The sequence below is a fragment of the Pinus tabuliformis genome, chromosome X, assembly GCF_031772625.1.
Source record: "Pinus tabuliformis cultivar Carrire ecotype Pingquan chromosome X, CPIR1, whole genome shotgun sequence".
In the NCBI taxonomy this organism is placed as follows: Eukaryota; Viridiplantae; Streptophyta; class Pinopsida; order Pinales; family Pinaceae; genus Pinus; species Pinus tabuliformis.
This window is the reverse complement of record NC_142308.1, coordinates 1058049944-1058063769: the sequence shown is the minus strand read 5'-3', so window position 1 is coordinate 1058063769 and position 13826 is coordinate 1058049944. Positions and strand designations below refer to the sequence as shown.

The following is a 13826-nucleotide window of genomic DNA, read 5'->3' as shown; positions in this document are numbered from 1 at the left end:
GTGTCACTATGAGATCCTTCCACCATCATTAGGTTGAGGTTGTCACTGTCATCACTGCTCCTTCTCATTATGTCGAGACTGTAATAGTTGAGACTATGATTATCTATGTCATTGTCATCACTTCTCCTTCTCATTATGCCGAGATTGTAATATCCATCTGAAAACTTATAGACTCCTTCTTCGACTATAACACTGCAACATAGTCTTCATCCAAGATTCATGTTCCATTACTTGTCCGAGATATCACTAAGATTATTAGCGAAATTTCAAATACATCTGAAGTAGCAGAGGTTTATGCGAAGTTTTGAAACATTGTAATCTTGTTCGAAAATATCAGATCTATCTAAGTTCTGTCACACCTTCTGCGAAGACCCTAATGGGGTATATATAATGGTTCTGTCTCCATAAATAAGTTGACTTGTATTGTTGAATTGATGTGTCTATTATTTGAGCCGACTTGACTACCTTTTAATTCGATTTCGAAGTAGACATCACTGAGAGGATGTGGTGCTTGTCATTTGGAGGGCTGCTAGACACTAGGTTGACCCATTTTTCATTACATAGATGCTATGTTTGAGCTGCCATCGTCCGAATTCTCCCGTCCATTTTTGAATTGAGAGTTCATTATTTTTTGGTTCTTTTAAATTTCAATTCTGGCTTTTCTCCTTTTTGGAAAAGGATGGGTTGATGCTTTTTCTTTTTTTAAATTTCTATTCTTGTGCTTTCTATTTTTGAAAAAAGATGCCACGTAAATGTTTTTGTTTCCATTCTTGTGCTTTCTATTTTTGAAAAAAGATGCCACGTAAATGTTTTTGCTGCCAGGTTCATGCTTTTTCCGTCCACGTTGGGCCTAGACTAGATGAAGACCCTAGACTGACCAACTTCACTGGTTAGGCAAGCCAACAAGATAAGAAAGTAGAACTCTTCAATATGGTTTTGACACTTTGACTTTCCAGCACTATGGAATGAGAAAGAAACTCATTCATATTATTTATAAAAATAATAATTATTTTTCTTGACAAATTGAAAGATCAAAATTACATTGACAAATACTGAACCTAATTAGACTCTTCTTCACCACCTGCAACACCTAGAGACTGTCGTGCATATATTGGAGGAGCAGTAGTTCTATGCCAAGATGTCTAAGTGCAAGTTTGGGCTGGCATAGATGATTTACTTGGGGCACATCATAGGCATAGATGGGGTCAAGGTGCACGAGGAGCATATTTGGGCCATTCAGGATTAGCCAGAGCCTCGAGATGTGATAGCGATGAGAGGCTTTTTGGGCATTTGTACCTATTATCGAAAGTTCGTGAAGGGCTTCTCACAGTTGCCAGCACCCCTTACTGATCTGACTAAGAAGGGGGATTTTGCGTGGACAGAGGGAGCTCAGGCAGAATTTGATCGCCTCAAGGATGTGATGAGTTTTTGCCCAGTATTAGCACTTCCATATTTTACACAACCTTTCACATTGTAGTGCGATGCATCGGGTGTGGGGATCGGAGCAGTATTTTCCCAAGGAGGGCACCCCATTGCTTTTGACAGTCGGAAGCTCCTACCGCATGAGATGTCGTATTCCATTTATGACGAGGAGATGTTGACCATAATGAATGCATTGGCCAAGTTTAGACAATACTTGGTGGGGAACCGATTTTAGGTGAAGACGGATCACAACACTCTTTTCCACTTCATGGGGCAGCAGGGCCTCAATGACAGGTAGCAGAGGTGGGTCAGCAAGGTGCAGGCCTACGATTTTGATATTGAGTATGTGCAGGGGAATCACAACATAGTGGCGGATTGACTATCTAGGAGACCAGCGAGACTTTCACTCATGAGCATTTTCCATGATTGGAAGGCTCAGTTATTGGTAGAGTACTCCAACGATCATCGAGTGTGCGAGATCTTGGAGGGAAACTATGTAGATGAGCGCTATAGGGTGATGGATGAGGTTATTTATTAAAAAGGGTGCATATTTTTTGTTTTTGGATCCCAGTTGAGGGAGTACGTCCTTTGATTCACTCATGATTCTCCTTTGTCTGGGCACCAAGGGTTCAGGCAAACTTATATGGCGGTGAGAGAGTGCTTCACTTGGAAGGGCCTCAAAGAAGATGTGTTGAGGCATGTGCAGGAGTGTGAAGCTTGCCAAAGGAACAAAGGAGAGTTGACCCATCCAGCAGGATTGTTGCAACCTCTTCCCATCCTTGAGGGGAAATGGGAGAGTATCTCTATTGATTTCATCACTGGACTTCCCTCAATGCAACAAAAGGATTGTATTTTTGTGGTGGTCGACCGAATGACCAAGTTTTCACACTTCTTTGCCATACCGACATGATATTCAACCTCACAGGTGGCATAGTTGTTCTTTAGGGAGGTCTTTCATCTACACAGACTCTCTAAGACTATAGTCAGTGATCAAGATAGCTGATTCATAGGAGGATTTTGGCAGGAGCTTTTTAGGCTAGTTGGCACCAAAATCATCCCAAGCACTAACTATCATCCACAAACTGATGGCCAGACAGAAAGCGTGAACCAGTGGTTAGAGGGTTATCTCAGGAACTATGTGATAGGGAAGCAGAGGGCTTGGATTCGATGGTTGCATTTGGGAGAGTATTGTTACAACACCACACATCACATGCCCATTGGTATGACTCATTTTTGTGCTTTACATGGTTATGATGCTTTGTCTTTTGATGACATTGTTTTTGGAGACAACAGGGCCCCAAAGGCCAAGGATTGGATCCTATAGAGCCAAGATATCCTCAAGGCTCTTAAGGATAACTTATAGACAGCTCATAACTAGCAGAAGATGTATGATAACATGCATCGAGTAGAAAGGAATTTCGAGGAGGGGGCCTTGGTCTACCTTCGATTTCAACCTTACCGACAGTCCACGTTGAAGCAGAAGGGGGTCGAGAAGTTGCAGCCGATATTCTTTGGGCCTTACAGGGTGATCAGGAGGGTTGTAGAGGTGGCTTACGAGTTAGAGCTACCACCAGGGAGTAGAATCCACAACATTTTTCATGTGTCATGCCTCAAAATGGTGTTGGGGAAACAGGTTACAATAGTTGTAGAGTTTCCCCCACTTGATGATGAGGGGCACCTGATTTTAGATTCGGAGTCCATCTTGGAGACCAGGGAGAGAAACCTTAGGAGTAGGGTCATTAGAGAGTACTTGGTGCGTTGGAAGAGCTTTCCAGATGAGGATGCTACTTTGGAAGGGCAGCACATACTTGAGCATCCAATATTGAAGTTGCTTGGGGACGAGCAACGTTTGTGAGGGGAGGACTATCATGTCCCTTCCTAAATTAATTTGGAACAAGATTAATTATTGCATTTTGGGGCCAATTTTGGAGATAGTGGGGCCCATTTGATTTTATTGGGAGATTAGACTTAGGAGAAGTTATTTTGTTGTGGTTAAGTTCCAAGTGGGGGCCACCCACACTAGGAAAATACGCACTCCCTAGTTCAAATTGCATGGAGGGGAAAATTCGATGGTTAAGTGAGGGCCCACGATGGAGGGAAAATTGGAGGGAAAAGTGCTCCAAAAATTCTATATAAGGAAGGCAACCTCTCCTTATTTCATTATCTTTTGGCATATTGATTTCTCTTTGGTTGCTCGAGCTGCTTAGCCGAGTCACTTATTGTTTAACAAGAGTTCTTCAAGCGAAGAGCTCACCCTTTCTTCGAGGGACTTCAAGTGCCACCCTAGGAAGGTTTTTCTTCATTCTTCCAGAGGATTTCAGCGTGGTTTCTAATAGTTACATTCATCTTCAGGTGTGTGTATTTCTGGAGGACGTAGTGAAGAGAAGGCCGAGTTTGCTTGTGGTGTCTTGCAGTGGAGTTTGGTTGGGAGATTTTTCTAAGAAGGGGCATAGGAGGTTTGCCGTCATTTTGGAGAGTTTGGGAGATGGAGGAGAGTGCTTCCTAGTAGTGTGACCTTCGCACTTCTTAGGCCAGTGCAGAGGCAACATTTGGTGCACACATGGGAGGTAGAGCATCAGTCTTTAAGGCTGGAATTTGTCGGGGAATCTACGAGAAGAATTTGTGGAGGAGATTGCTACATTTCTCGAGCTTGGGAGGAGGTTTTTTCTTGTGTTCCTTGCATGCCATATTCTTGAGCAGTTTGGAGGGCGTAGGACATATTGGAGGCTGAATTTGGGAGGTTGGATTCAGACCAAACCCTTTCAGGGGTTTTGTGGGTTTTGGTCAAGGTGATTGCGGCTGATTTTGTAGCATTTTTCGAGCAGCGAAAGTGAAGTTTCTTGCATTTCATTTCTAGCCAACAATGTAGTTTTCTGGGCAGCGCAAAGCATTAGAAGAGCAGTCATTTTCCAGTACTTGATATCATTTTCTCATCACTTGGGTTCCATCACGCTTTCCATTGAGGAAAGCCCAAGTGCATTCCTCCATACTATTGTACTTGCTCCATTGATTAATAAAATGGCCCAGCTAGTTCAACTTCTAGAGCTTTTATGAGTATTTACTGATCGTTGAAAATTTTTGTGTATAAATCGTTTTTGCTTTGCATATCACTATTTATTTAAGTTTGGAACATTACAAAGGGTCTCATAACTAAGGCTAAGGAGTGTGCAATGTACTCATCACTTGAATAGAAGGTTGAGTGTGCTTGTGACTTGTGCAAGGTGTGAGGAGAGAGGAGGACTCCAAAATTAACTAAGTGTGAGATCAATGAGGCAAGAGAGTAAGAGAACATAACAGGTATCAAACATGATCACATAGACATATACCCCCAGGCACATGACAAGAAGATACACAGTACCCAAAACCAACAAGTGTATAAAGAAATGACGATAAAACAACACTTATCTCCAAGTGTGACACTTAAGATATACCTTTACGATACAAGTGTCAACTCCAACCAAGAGGTGCACTATGCCATAAGAATGTTTCCAACACATGTTCGAATAATAAATAGCATCAACTGGTGCAAGAGAGTGTGTTGGTGTTGCCTTTAAAAGGTATGCCATGGTGCTCTTAAGATGTGTGAAAACAAGCGAACACAACACATGTAAGAGTGAAAGTGACACATGAAAACGCAAAGAAAACATGTGACACATGAAAGAATGAAAGAAGGAAAAAGAAACCTTGCAAAATATAGAGAAAGTGAAAACGGTACATGTAAGAGAAAAAGAAATCAAAAGAAACACTTGCAAAAAACAAAAGCAACACTTGAGAAACTCAACAGTGGGGCATTTTCAACCACAAGTGAGAGAATGCTCCTTATACTCCAACAATGCACAATGCTTAAAAGTGAAATATGAATATAAGGGTGAACTCTGGACTAGACTCTTTACTTAGGGAGAGCATACATGCAATTAGGGTTAAGATTGATGTGTGCTTAGTGCATGTCGGGAAAGTAGGAGCCAAGAGTGAATTGACCGACTTGAAGTACACTCACACTGTTGACAAAGAGCGCGCAATCATTATCTGTAAAGGATATGCTTACAATGTCATTGTCGATGAGGATAGTGTAGTCTTTGTCTCTAAGAACTGTGCAAGCTTTGGAATCAAGGACTGCAAAAGCATTGTCCACTAGGATTGCACAGTCGTCATCTCTAAAGACTGCGTAGTCACTATCATTAGGCATTTCGCAGTCCCCGTTATCAAGGACTGCACAATGCTCGACTTGCAAGGGTACACATTGATTGCTAGGCTTGCTTAGGATAAGTTCACTATGTAGACATCACAAGATAAGCATGGTAAAAGCAGGTCGCTTCGACACTAAGTATCCTTATAGGAAGAGTTCAACACTTGAACAACATGATTGAGTACGACCTTAATGGCTTGAAATGAAAGATGGCATGACCATAAGGAGGATTCACAATTTGGATGTAAACGAAAATTTGGAGGGTGTTGTAGCAACGACAACATGATGTTTAATTTATTTTTTTATGAGATCAAAAAATGATGAAATTTTAAGACCTCATTTCCATAACAAGACTTTGGAAGTAAAGCCAATGATAATAATGCATTTTTCTACCCTTAGGATGTTTCTCAATGGTGGATGGGGGTGTTACATTTGGCCTCTTAGAAAAGTTATATAATGAGGTTTCGTACAACAACAATATATTATCAATTATTTAGCTCATGTATATCGAGTAATTTGAGTTTTCTCTTTGGTTATTTAGAGAATTTTTCTAGCAATTATTATCTCTTCTCTTTTGTTTTGCAAGTACCTAATCTAGTACTTTTTCACATTTAGATTTTGTGCCTTTGATTAAAATCCTACAATATACACATAGCTAATGAACTTAAATAAATCAATGGTGAGGCAGTGTGTGAAATTACACAACATATAACACTAGTCCACCTACCTATTGGTTTCAATTCAGTTATTACGTCAATATTTCATTATATAAGTCATAGCAAGGCCCTTTAATAGTGTTATGGAGTCATTTCATCTCCTTGTGTTGTTCGTAATTGTTGAAATGAGATATTATTTTATGTTAAATAAACACTTCACCTAATAAAATTCAAAGAGTTACATTTTCTCTACCACCAACATACCCCCATTGAATATTGATACAAAAATCCATCAAATAAGGACTAAGCCATCTAAATTGTTAAAGTTGTTATAAAAATTAACACCTTATAAGAAACATAAAACATATTTAGCATCCTAGAATACAACCTAGAAATGACAATAAATAAAATGAAGCAACAAGTTGATTGACATTGTTCAAAATACCATTTTGATATTTGGAGATATGACTTATGTGTAATTGCATCCTATTAAGGGGCCTCTTAGGAATATGTAATAGTAATCACACTTAGTATAAATAAATCCATGTAGTAAATGGTAAATGTACAAATAAAATATAATGAGTGATTAGTTGGAGAAAAAACTACTCCAACATTTCCCTAATGTACAAAATGCACATTAAGACTTAATGTAATGATGGTTGGAATTACTTCCGAATCCTTTCTCTCGTGCATAATGTGTGTGTTCCTATTTATGTATATGATGTAGTCTGTTCTTGCCTGCATGTGAAGGGTCTACCTTCAACACTAGTTTTATTGTTGTTAGTACTGATTCTAGGATTGTAACAATGATGAATGGAGAAAATCGAATATAGATGAAGAGATCGAAGGCTCGTGGAAGGTAAACAAAATATGCAAGTTGAAGATTTTTTTAAGATTCTCATAAAATCTTGTTCAGAAATGTTGAAGCTTTGTGGAAACTCATGGATGTTTCTCAAAGAATTTTCTCATGGCTCAATTTTGGAAGGGATGCTGAAATTGAAGATCAGTGAAAGAAACATGAGATCAAGAATCTATAACTTTGAATATTGATAGTTTATTCTACCAAAAAAATCAATTTATGTATGAAAGATACTGACAAAATATTGTTCATGGATGTTGCTTCATTGATAAACCAATGTGGATTCTTATTGAATGCTCATCATAAGATATGCCTATTCATTGATGATAGTGAGATTGAAAACTTGCAAGAAGAAAAATTGGAAATGGATACTCTTGGATGTTGCCTACACAAACACTGAAACAAGCTATATAATGCTACATACATGGCTATCCAAGCAATGTGGTATGAGTCATTGAGTTAATTAACCTCTAATGTTCACCGAGGTACCTTTATGGTTTAAGTCTACTGAAGCTATTTGAAGTATTATACTGATTTGACTTGATGGAACTTGACATTAATCCTAGTTGATTAATTTTTTCACTCATGCCCTATGTTGGTTGATGCCAACTATTTTTGGAGTGAAGTCAACTCATGCAATGGAAGTCAATGGGGTACAAAGTTGACTCGTACATGTAGTCTTGGTCAATAGAACTGACTAACTAACTGAAGTGCCCACCAATGAAGTTGATTGAGAATATCAATGTCGACTACTAGGAAGAATGAAGGCTGGTTAATTTTGTCATCCTGGGAAATGAGTTGAATCTGATATCAATTCTCTAAGTAGTCAATGACACCAACTTTGACTCGACTTGTTCAACCTCGAGTTGACTTTTTCATGGAGAGGACGTAGACTTTGACTAAATAAGATGCCTAGTTATTGAAAATGACAAATGCAAAGCAAATGCATTCATTATTGGTAGTTGACGTGAATGGAACAAGGCAAGGATTAGTTTGTACATTTTATAAAGTTATCACGTTGATTACATTTTTAGTTAAAGGTCCAAAGAAAATATGCTAGAAGTTCGAAATGCTATTGTTAATTTTATGTTTCAGAGTAATTTTGTATGGAGTCTAAACAAATATGTTATATGAAGGAGAATTATTCATTTGAGTCTATAATCTAATGTATTCAAATGTGAGTCGTCTGGAAAAACAAAAGAGTTTGTCTTGATTAAGTCGTCAACATTAAACGATAGTGAGATTAGTATTATTATGAAATTTAAAGAAAGATTATTTATAGTGACATTGGTTGATTTCTAGGCGACAATGTAATCTCTACATAGGAAAAATTATTGTTGTTGAGTTAGTGAGTCATAGAGATTTTTCCTTCATGTAAATATGGAATCTCATAATCCAATTTATTGCTAAATAATATGGAAAAATCACATCCATGTTTGTAATAATAGAAAACACACAACAACAACAAAGCAATAGACAAATACATTGAAGTAACAACACTGATTGAGATAGAGTTCACAAAGCATTTGAGATGTGCAGGAAAAAATCCTCTGACAAAAACACTTGCAATGAGTGACGAGCGAAAGAATGTAGTCAAGCATGAAACCAAACAAGTTGAACACACACACACAAAGAGTTGAATCGACGAGTTAATGACAATAGAAAATTGAATTGTTTGAACCCTTTAGTATGAGAGTAGTAAAACACTTATTTGGGTTGTGACCTTGGAAGCCATAAGTAGAGGTATGGTAGGTTTGATGAGGAATGACCTCCACCATAGGGTGTGTGCAGGTGCAAGATGAGCACCACTTCTTAATCACACTGGTGTAGCAAGAGAGTCAAGAGAACCTTGTTCGACGAGTAGCGAAGGGCGCTAGAGAGACTTATTAAATGCACAAGCACCTACCAAATTGAAGGTGAAGGTTAAAAATTAAATAGATCATAGTTGTGTTGCTACAAACTTGCCAGGGATGAGCAAGTACCTACCAAATTGAAGGTGAAGGTTAAAAATTAAATAGATCATAGTTGTGTTGCTACAAACTTGCCAGGGATGAGCAAGGAATTGAGGGTGAGGGGGATGTTGAGGGGCCTCTTAGGCCTATGTAATAGTGGTCACACTTAGTATATGTAAATCCATGTAATAAGAAGTAAATGTACAAAGTAAATATAATGAGTGATTAGTTGGAGCTAGTACTACTACTCTAACCATTTCCATAATGTATAAATTCACACTAAGACTTAATGTAAAGAAGGTTGGAATTCCTTCCCAATCCTTCCTCTTATGTGTAATGTCTGTGTTCTAGCCGGTGTACATGATGTAGTTCATTCTTGTTTGCATGTGAAGACTCTACCTTCAACACATCCCCATCAATAAGGCAACAAAAAGCTTCAACCCAAGTATTATGCCTCTATAGAGTGCAAGTAGGTGGGTGATGTGCATTATGCATTTCACATTTATCGTAATGGAAGACTTCATGATAATTTCATGTATCATATTCAAAGAAATGGGGCAATAAGGTTATTACTCAAATAGGACTTCTCACTAGTGAAGTGGGAAAGTTGATACTAGAAATAAAGGTAATCCTTAAGTAAAAGGCGAAGAATCTCAACAAAAAATAACTCTTTAAGTGCGAGATAAAATGGAAGGTATATCCAACAAAGGAAGTTATTTGGGAGTGTAAAATTATATTTAGATATGCATCTAATTTTGCAAAACTTAAAAATTCCCCACCTAAAATTCAAATCCCCCTTCATAATTTAGATATAGCAATGCCTTTAATATACTTGGCATACATATTTTTTTGTGAATATAGTAACCCCCTCATAATTCCCCTTCATAATTTAGATACAGCAATGGATTTAATATACTTGGCATACATATTTTTTGTGAATATAGTGCCCTGAGATTGAAATATTATCCCTCATTGAGGAAGAACTACTGCCAAACCAATCTCGGTTAGTTGTGTGCTTATTGGAGATCGTTATTATAGTATATTTGGCATACATTTTTTTTGTTAATATAGTGAGCTATAGTTAATTTTTTTTAAATAGTATCCTTTGTCATTATAGTGACTATAATGGGACTGTGGGAGCTATAGTTATTTTTTTTTAAATAGTATCCTTTGTCATTATAGTGACTATAATGGGACCGTGAGAGCTATAGTGAATTTTTTTTACTCACATCTTGAAAATTACTTAGAAGGCCAAAATGTTAATTTTTCTTAATTCCATACATATGACTATTCATGAGCAACTACTATAGACAATTTTGGATTAGATTATAAAATAAGTATACAAATTAGTATGTAATTTCTACTATTTTGACACAATTTTCAACTTATGCCCTACTATTCGGTCTATTAACTCTAGGATGCCCTATTATTTATGCACTACTATTCGGTCTATTAACTCTAGGATGCCCTATTATTTATTCTATCAACTCTAGGAACAAATCTTAAAAGAGAACTTGTTATGTACCTAACTACATGTTTATCAATAATTAGTATCTAAAATATTGTAGTTCAAAAATATTTATGGATTTATACAATGTTGTAATCATAAAATCACTTACCTAACAATGTTGTAATCATAAAATCACTTACCTAACTACATGTTTATCAATGATTAGAATTATTTTGTATCTAAAATATTGTAGTTCAAAAATCTTTATGGATTTATACAATGTTGTAATCATAAAATCTGGCCCTTGGCTAAGTCACATGTTATTGGTATATCTAACTTATGAGTTATTTAATATGCTCTTCGATGTCACATGTTATTGGCATATCTAACTTATGAGTTATTTAATATGCTCTTCGATGTCAAATGTTATTGGCATATCTAACTTATGAGTTATTTAATATGCTCTTCGATGTCACATGTTATTGTCATATCTAACTTATGAGTTATTTAATATGCTCTTCGATGTCACATGTTATTGGCATATCTAACTTATGAGTTATTTAATATGCTCTTCGATGTCACATGTTATTGGTATATCTAACTTATGAGTTATTTAATATGCTCTTGGATTATAATCTTCATGAGTTATTTAATATGCTCTTCGATGTCACATGTTATTAGTATATCTAACTTATGAGTTATTTAATATGCTCTTGGATTATAATCTTCATAAAATCTGGCTGGCTAAGTCTAAGTCACATGTTATTGGTATATCTAGGTTATGAGTTATTTAAATATCTAACTTATGAGTTATTTAGTATGCTCTTGGATTATAATCTTCATAAAATCTGGCCTCTGGCTAAGTCACATGTTATTGGTATAGCCACATGTTATTGGTATATCTAGGTTATGAGTTATTTAATATGCTCTTCGATTATAATGGTAACCAACAAATATATATATATATATATATCTTCGATTATAATGGTAACCAACAAATATATATATATATATATATATATATATATATATATATAACTCAAATTAAGGTTTTTATATCATTTTTTTAACAAATAGGATTTGGCCGGTCAATTTTTAACTTAAAAAATTTATTAAATTTTTATCACACTATATTACATAATTCTTCCACCTTTAACTTAAAAAATTTATTAAAATTTTTATCAAACTACATTACATAATTCTTCCACCTACACGTAGTGGAAGAATCCTGACATACTAACTTCAATTTAGAATGTGTTGTCACATATTCTAAATTGAAGTTAGTATATCTGGATTCTTCCACTTTAAAAGTACGTGTATGCTTCTTTCCCAAACCATATTAACCAAGTTTGGTCACTCGTGAAAATTAAAATAAATATATCCATAATGATGATATGATTATGATATGGATGTACATGAATCAACCTTAACATTCCAAATTCTTATTTCGATTTCCATGATAAAGACATGAATGAACACACTTTGTTGATGATGAAATGGTTGAACATACTTTGTTCATTATTTCAATCCATTCTTTTCTTTTCATTCTCAAATATTTACAAGGAAGAATGAAGAATGAAATAATAAGATTATAAGATTATTGAATTGCATCCAAACAAGCAACAAATCATTTGATATCATGAAATGAACAAAACACTCAGGATTTCGATTTTGATTTGGATATTGAGTTCTCTCCAATCAGAAACAAATCATCTAAGGGTTTGATTTGGATATTGAATCCTATCCGCTATATAGATTGTGCTTGTTGACTTCCCGATAGTTTGTTTATCTGTTCTGTATTTCAAGATATGTAAAAGGCACTAATACACTAATTTTAACATCTCATTTTCTAATCTCAATATAAAACACTGAAATCCACATTGCAATTTATAATCCAATTATAATCAAAACCCTAATTTTGTAATTGTTTGTCTTTTTCATAAGAAAAAAACTTCATTGGTTTCAAAGAAAATATGCAGCTATCTCGTGCTTTTCAGCACTCTAGTATTTTCACCTAAGTATGTGAAATGGAGAATAGTATTGGAAATGGTTTAAACAAACGTGTATTTTCCTAGGAAGTCAATATTTTTTTAATCGCAAATTAACGTCCAAGAAAATATATGCAAATATATGCAGCTATATCGTGCTTTTCAGCACTCCAGTATTTTCACCTGGAGCATGTGAAGTGGAGAGTAGTATTGGAAATGGTTTAAGCAAACGTGTATTTCCTAGGAAGTCAATATTTTTTTAATCGTAAATTCACTACAAATGAAATGAACTATATAGAAAAGAATGGGCAGTTAAAAGTAGAATTGGCGGAAATCATCAAACAAAACGAATTCGCGCAACTGTATCACAAAGTTTATTTATGGGATATAACATAAAAATGCACCCATCGATGATGGCCAAATATTGAATACCATCTTTACTGGTCAGCATAAAATTTTAATTACCAGTGGGTGCAAGTCTTGAACTCGCTCACTTCTGCTGTCAATCTCACCTGTCCTTTACCATCTCACTTGCCTGAAATATATTGTTCGGAAATATGATTGCAAAAAACGAAATGGATATTAACATACAAATATATTACGTACAATATACAATGAATATGGATCTCAACACGTGAAAAATTAGCTCTGCTTGTGATCATCCTCTGAGCTTTTGAAAGATTTCTCATCACATCCTCTTTCTTCTTTCTCATCTTGCTCGTAAGGTTTGTATATAACTAGTAGATGGACCTTTCCGCGTGACTTTTGGGGTGCCGATGTTTTTGGATTATACACCAAGTCCATCCATAGTTCCTTTGGCTCATGAGGCTTCAACTGCACAGCAACGAAAGTAGATCCAGTAATCAGTATACCCTAATCACAAAGGCAGTTTCATGTAAAAGCTTTTTTCCCATCAATTTAGTTTTGTATGTACTCATGGTACATTCTGGATATATTATTGATATGTCAATCTGACTATTAAATTAGGTGTAGATAAAAGGCAAATGGTATGCACAAAAATCATGACTAGACAATGTAACATAATTAACGGACACAACATTTTATACAGTGGTGATTGCACTGAGAGAAATGAGTTGCATTATCAATCTGACTATTAAATTAGGTGTAGATAAAAGGTAAATGGTATGCACAAAAATCATGACTAGACAATGTAACATAATGAACGGACACAACATACATTTTATAGAGTGGTGATTGCACTGAGAGAAATGAGTTGCATTATCAATCTGACTATTAAATTAGGTGTAGATAAAAAGTAAATGGTATGCACAAAAATCATACTAGACAATGTA

The 13826-nt window shown here is 35.8% G+C and overlaps 1 protein-coding gene across 1 annotated transcript in view; it reads right to left on the bottom strand.

The window, feature by feature from the left end:
- Window positions 1-12864: 12864 nt before the first annotated feature.
- The window catches only part of LOC149143462 (synaptotagmin-5-like), a 276493-nt gene continuing 275531 nt past the window's right edge, over window positions 12865-13826 (bottom strand). The window contains exon 11 of the mRNA XM_089448796.1: window positions 12865-13347. Within this exon, the coding sequence (XP_089304922.1) occupies window positions 13156-13347 (192 nt within the window). The 3' untranslated portion in view covers window positions 12865-13155. The remainder of the gene's footprint in view (window positions 13348-13826) is intronic.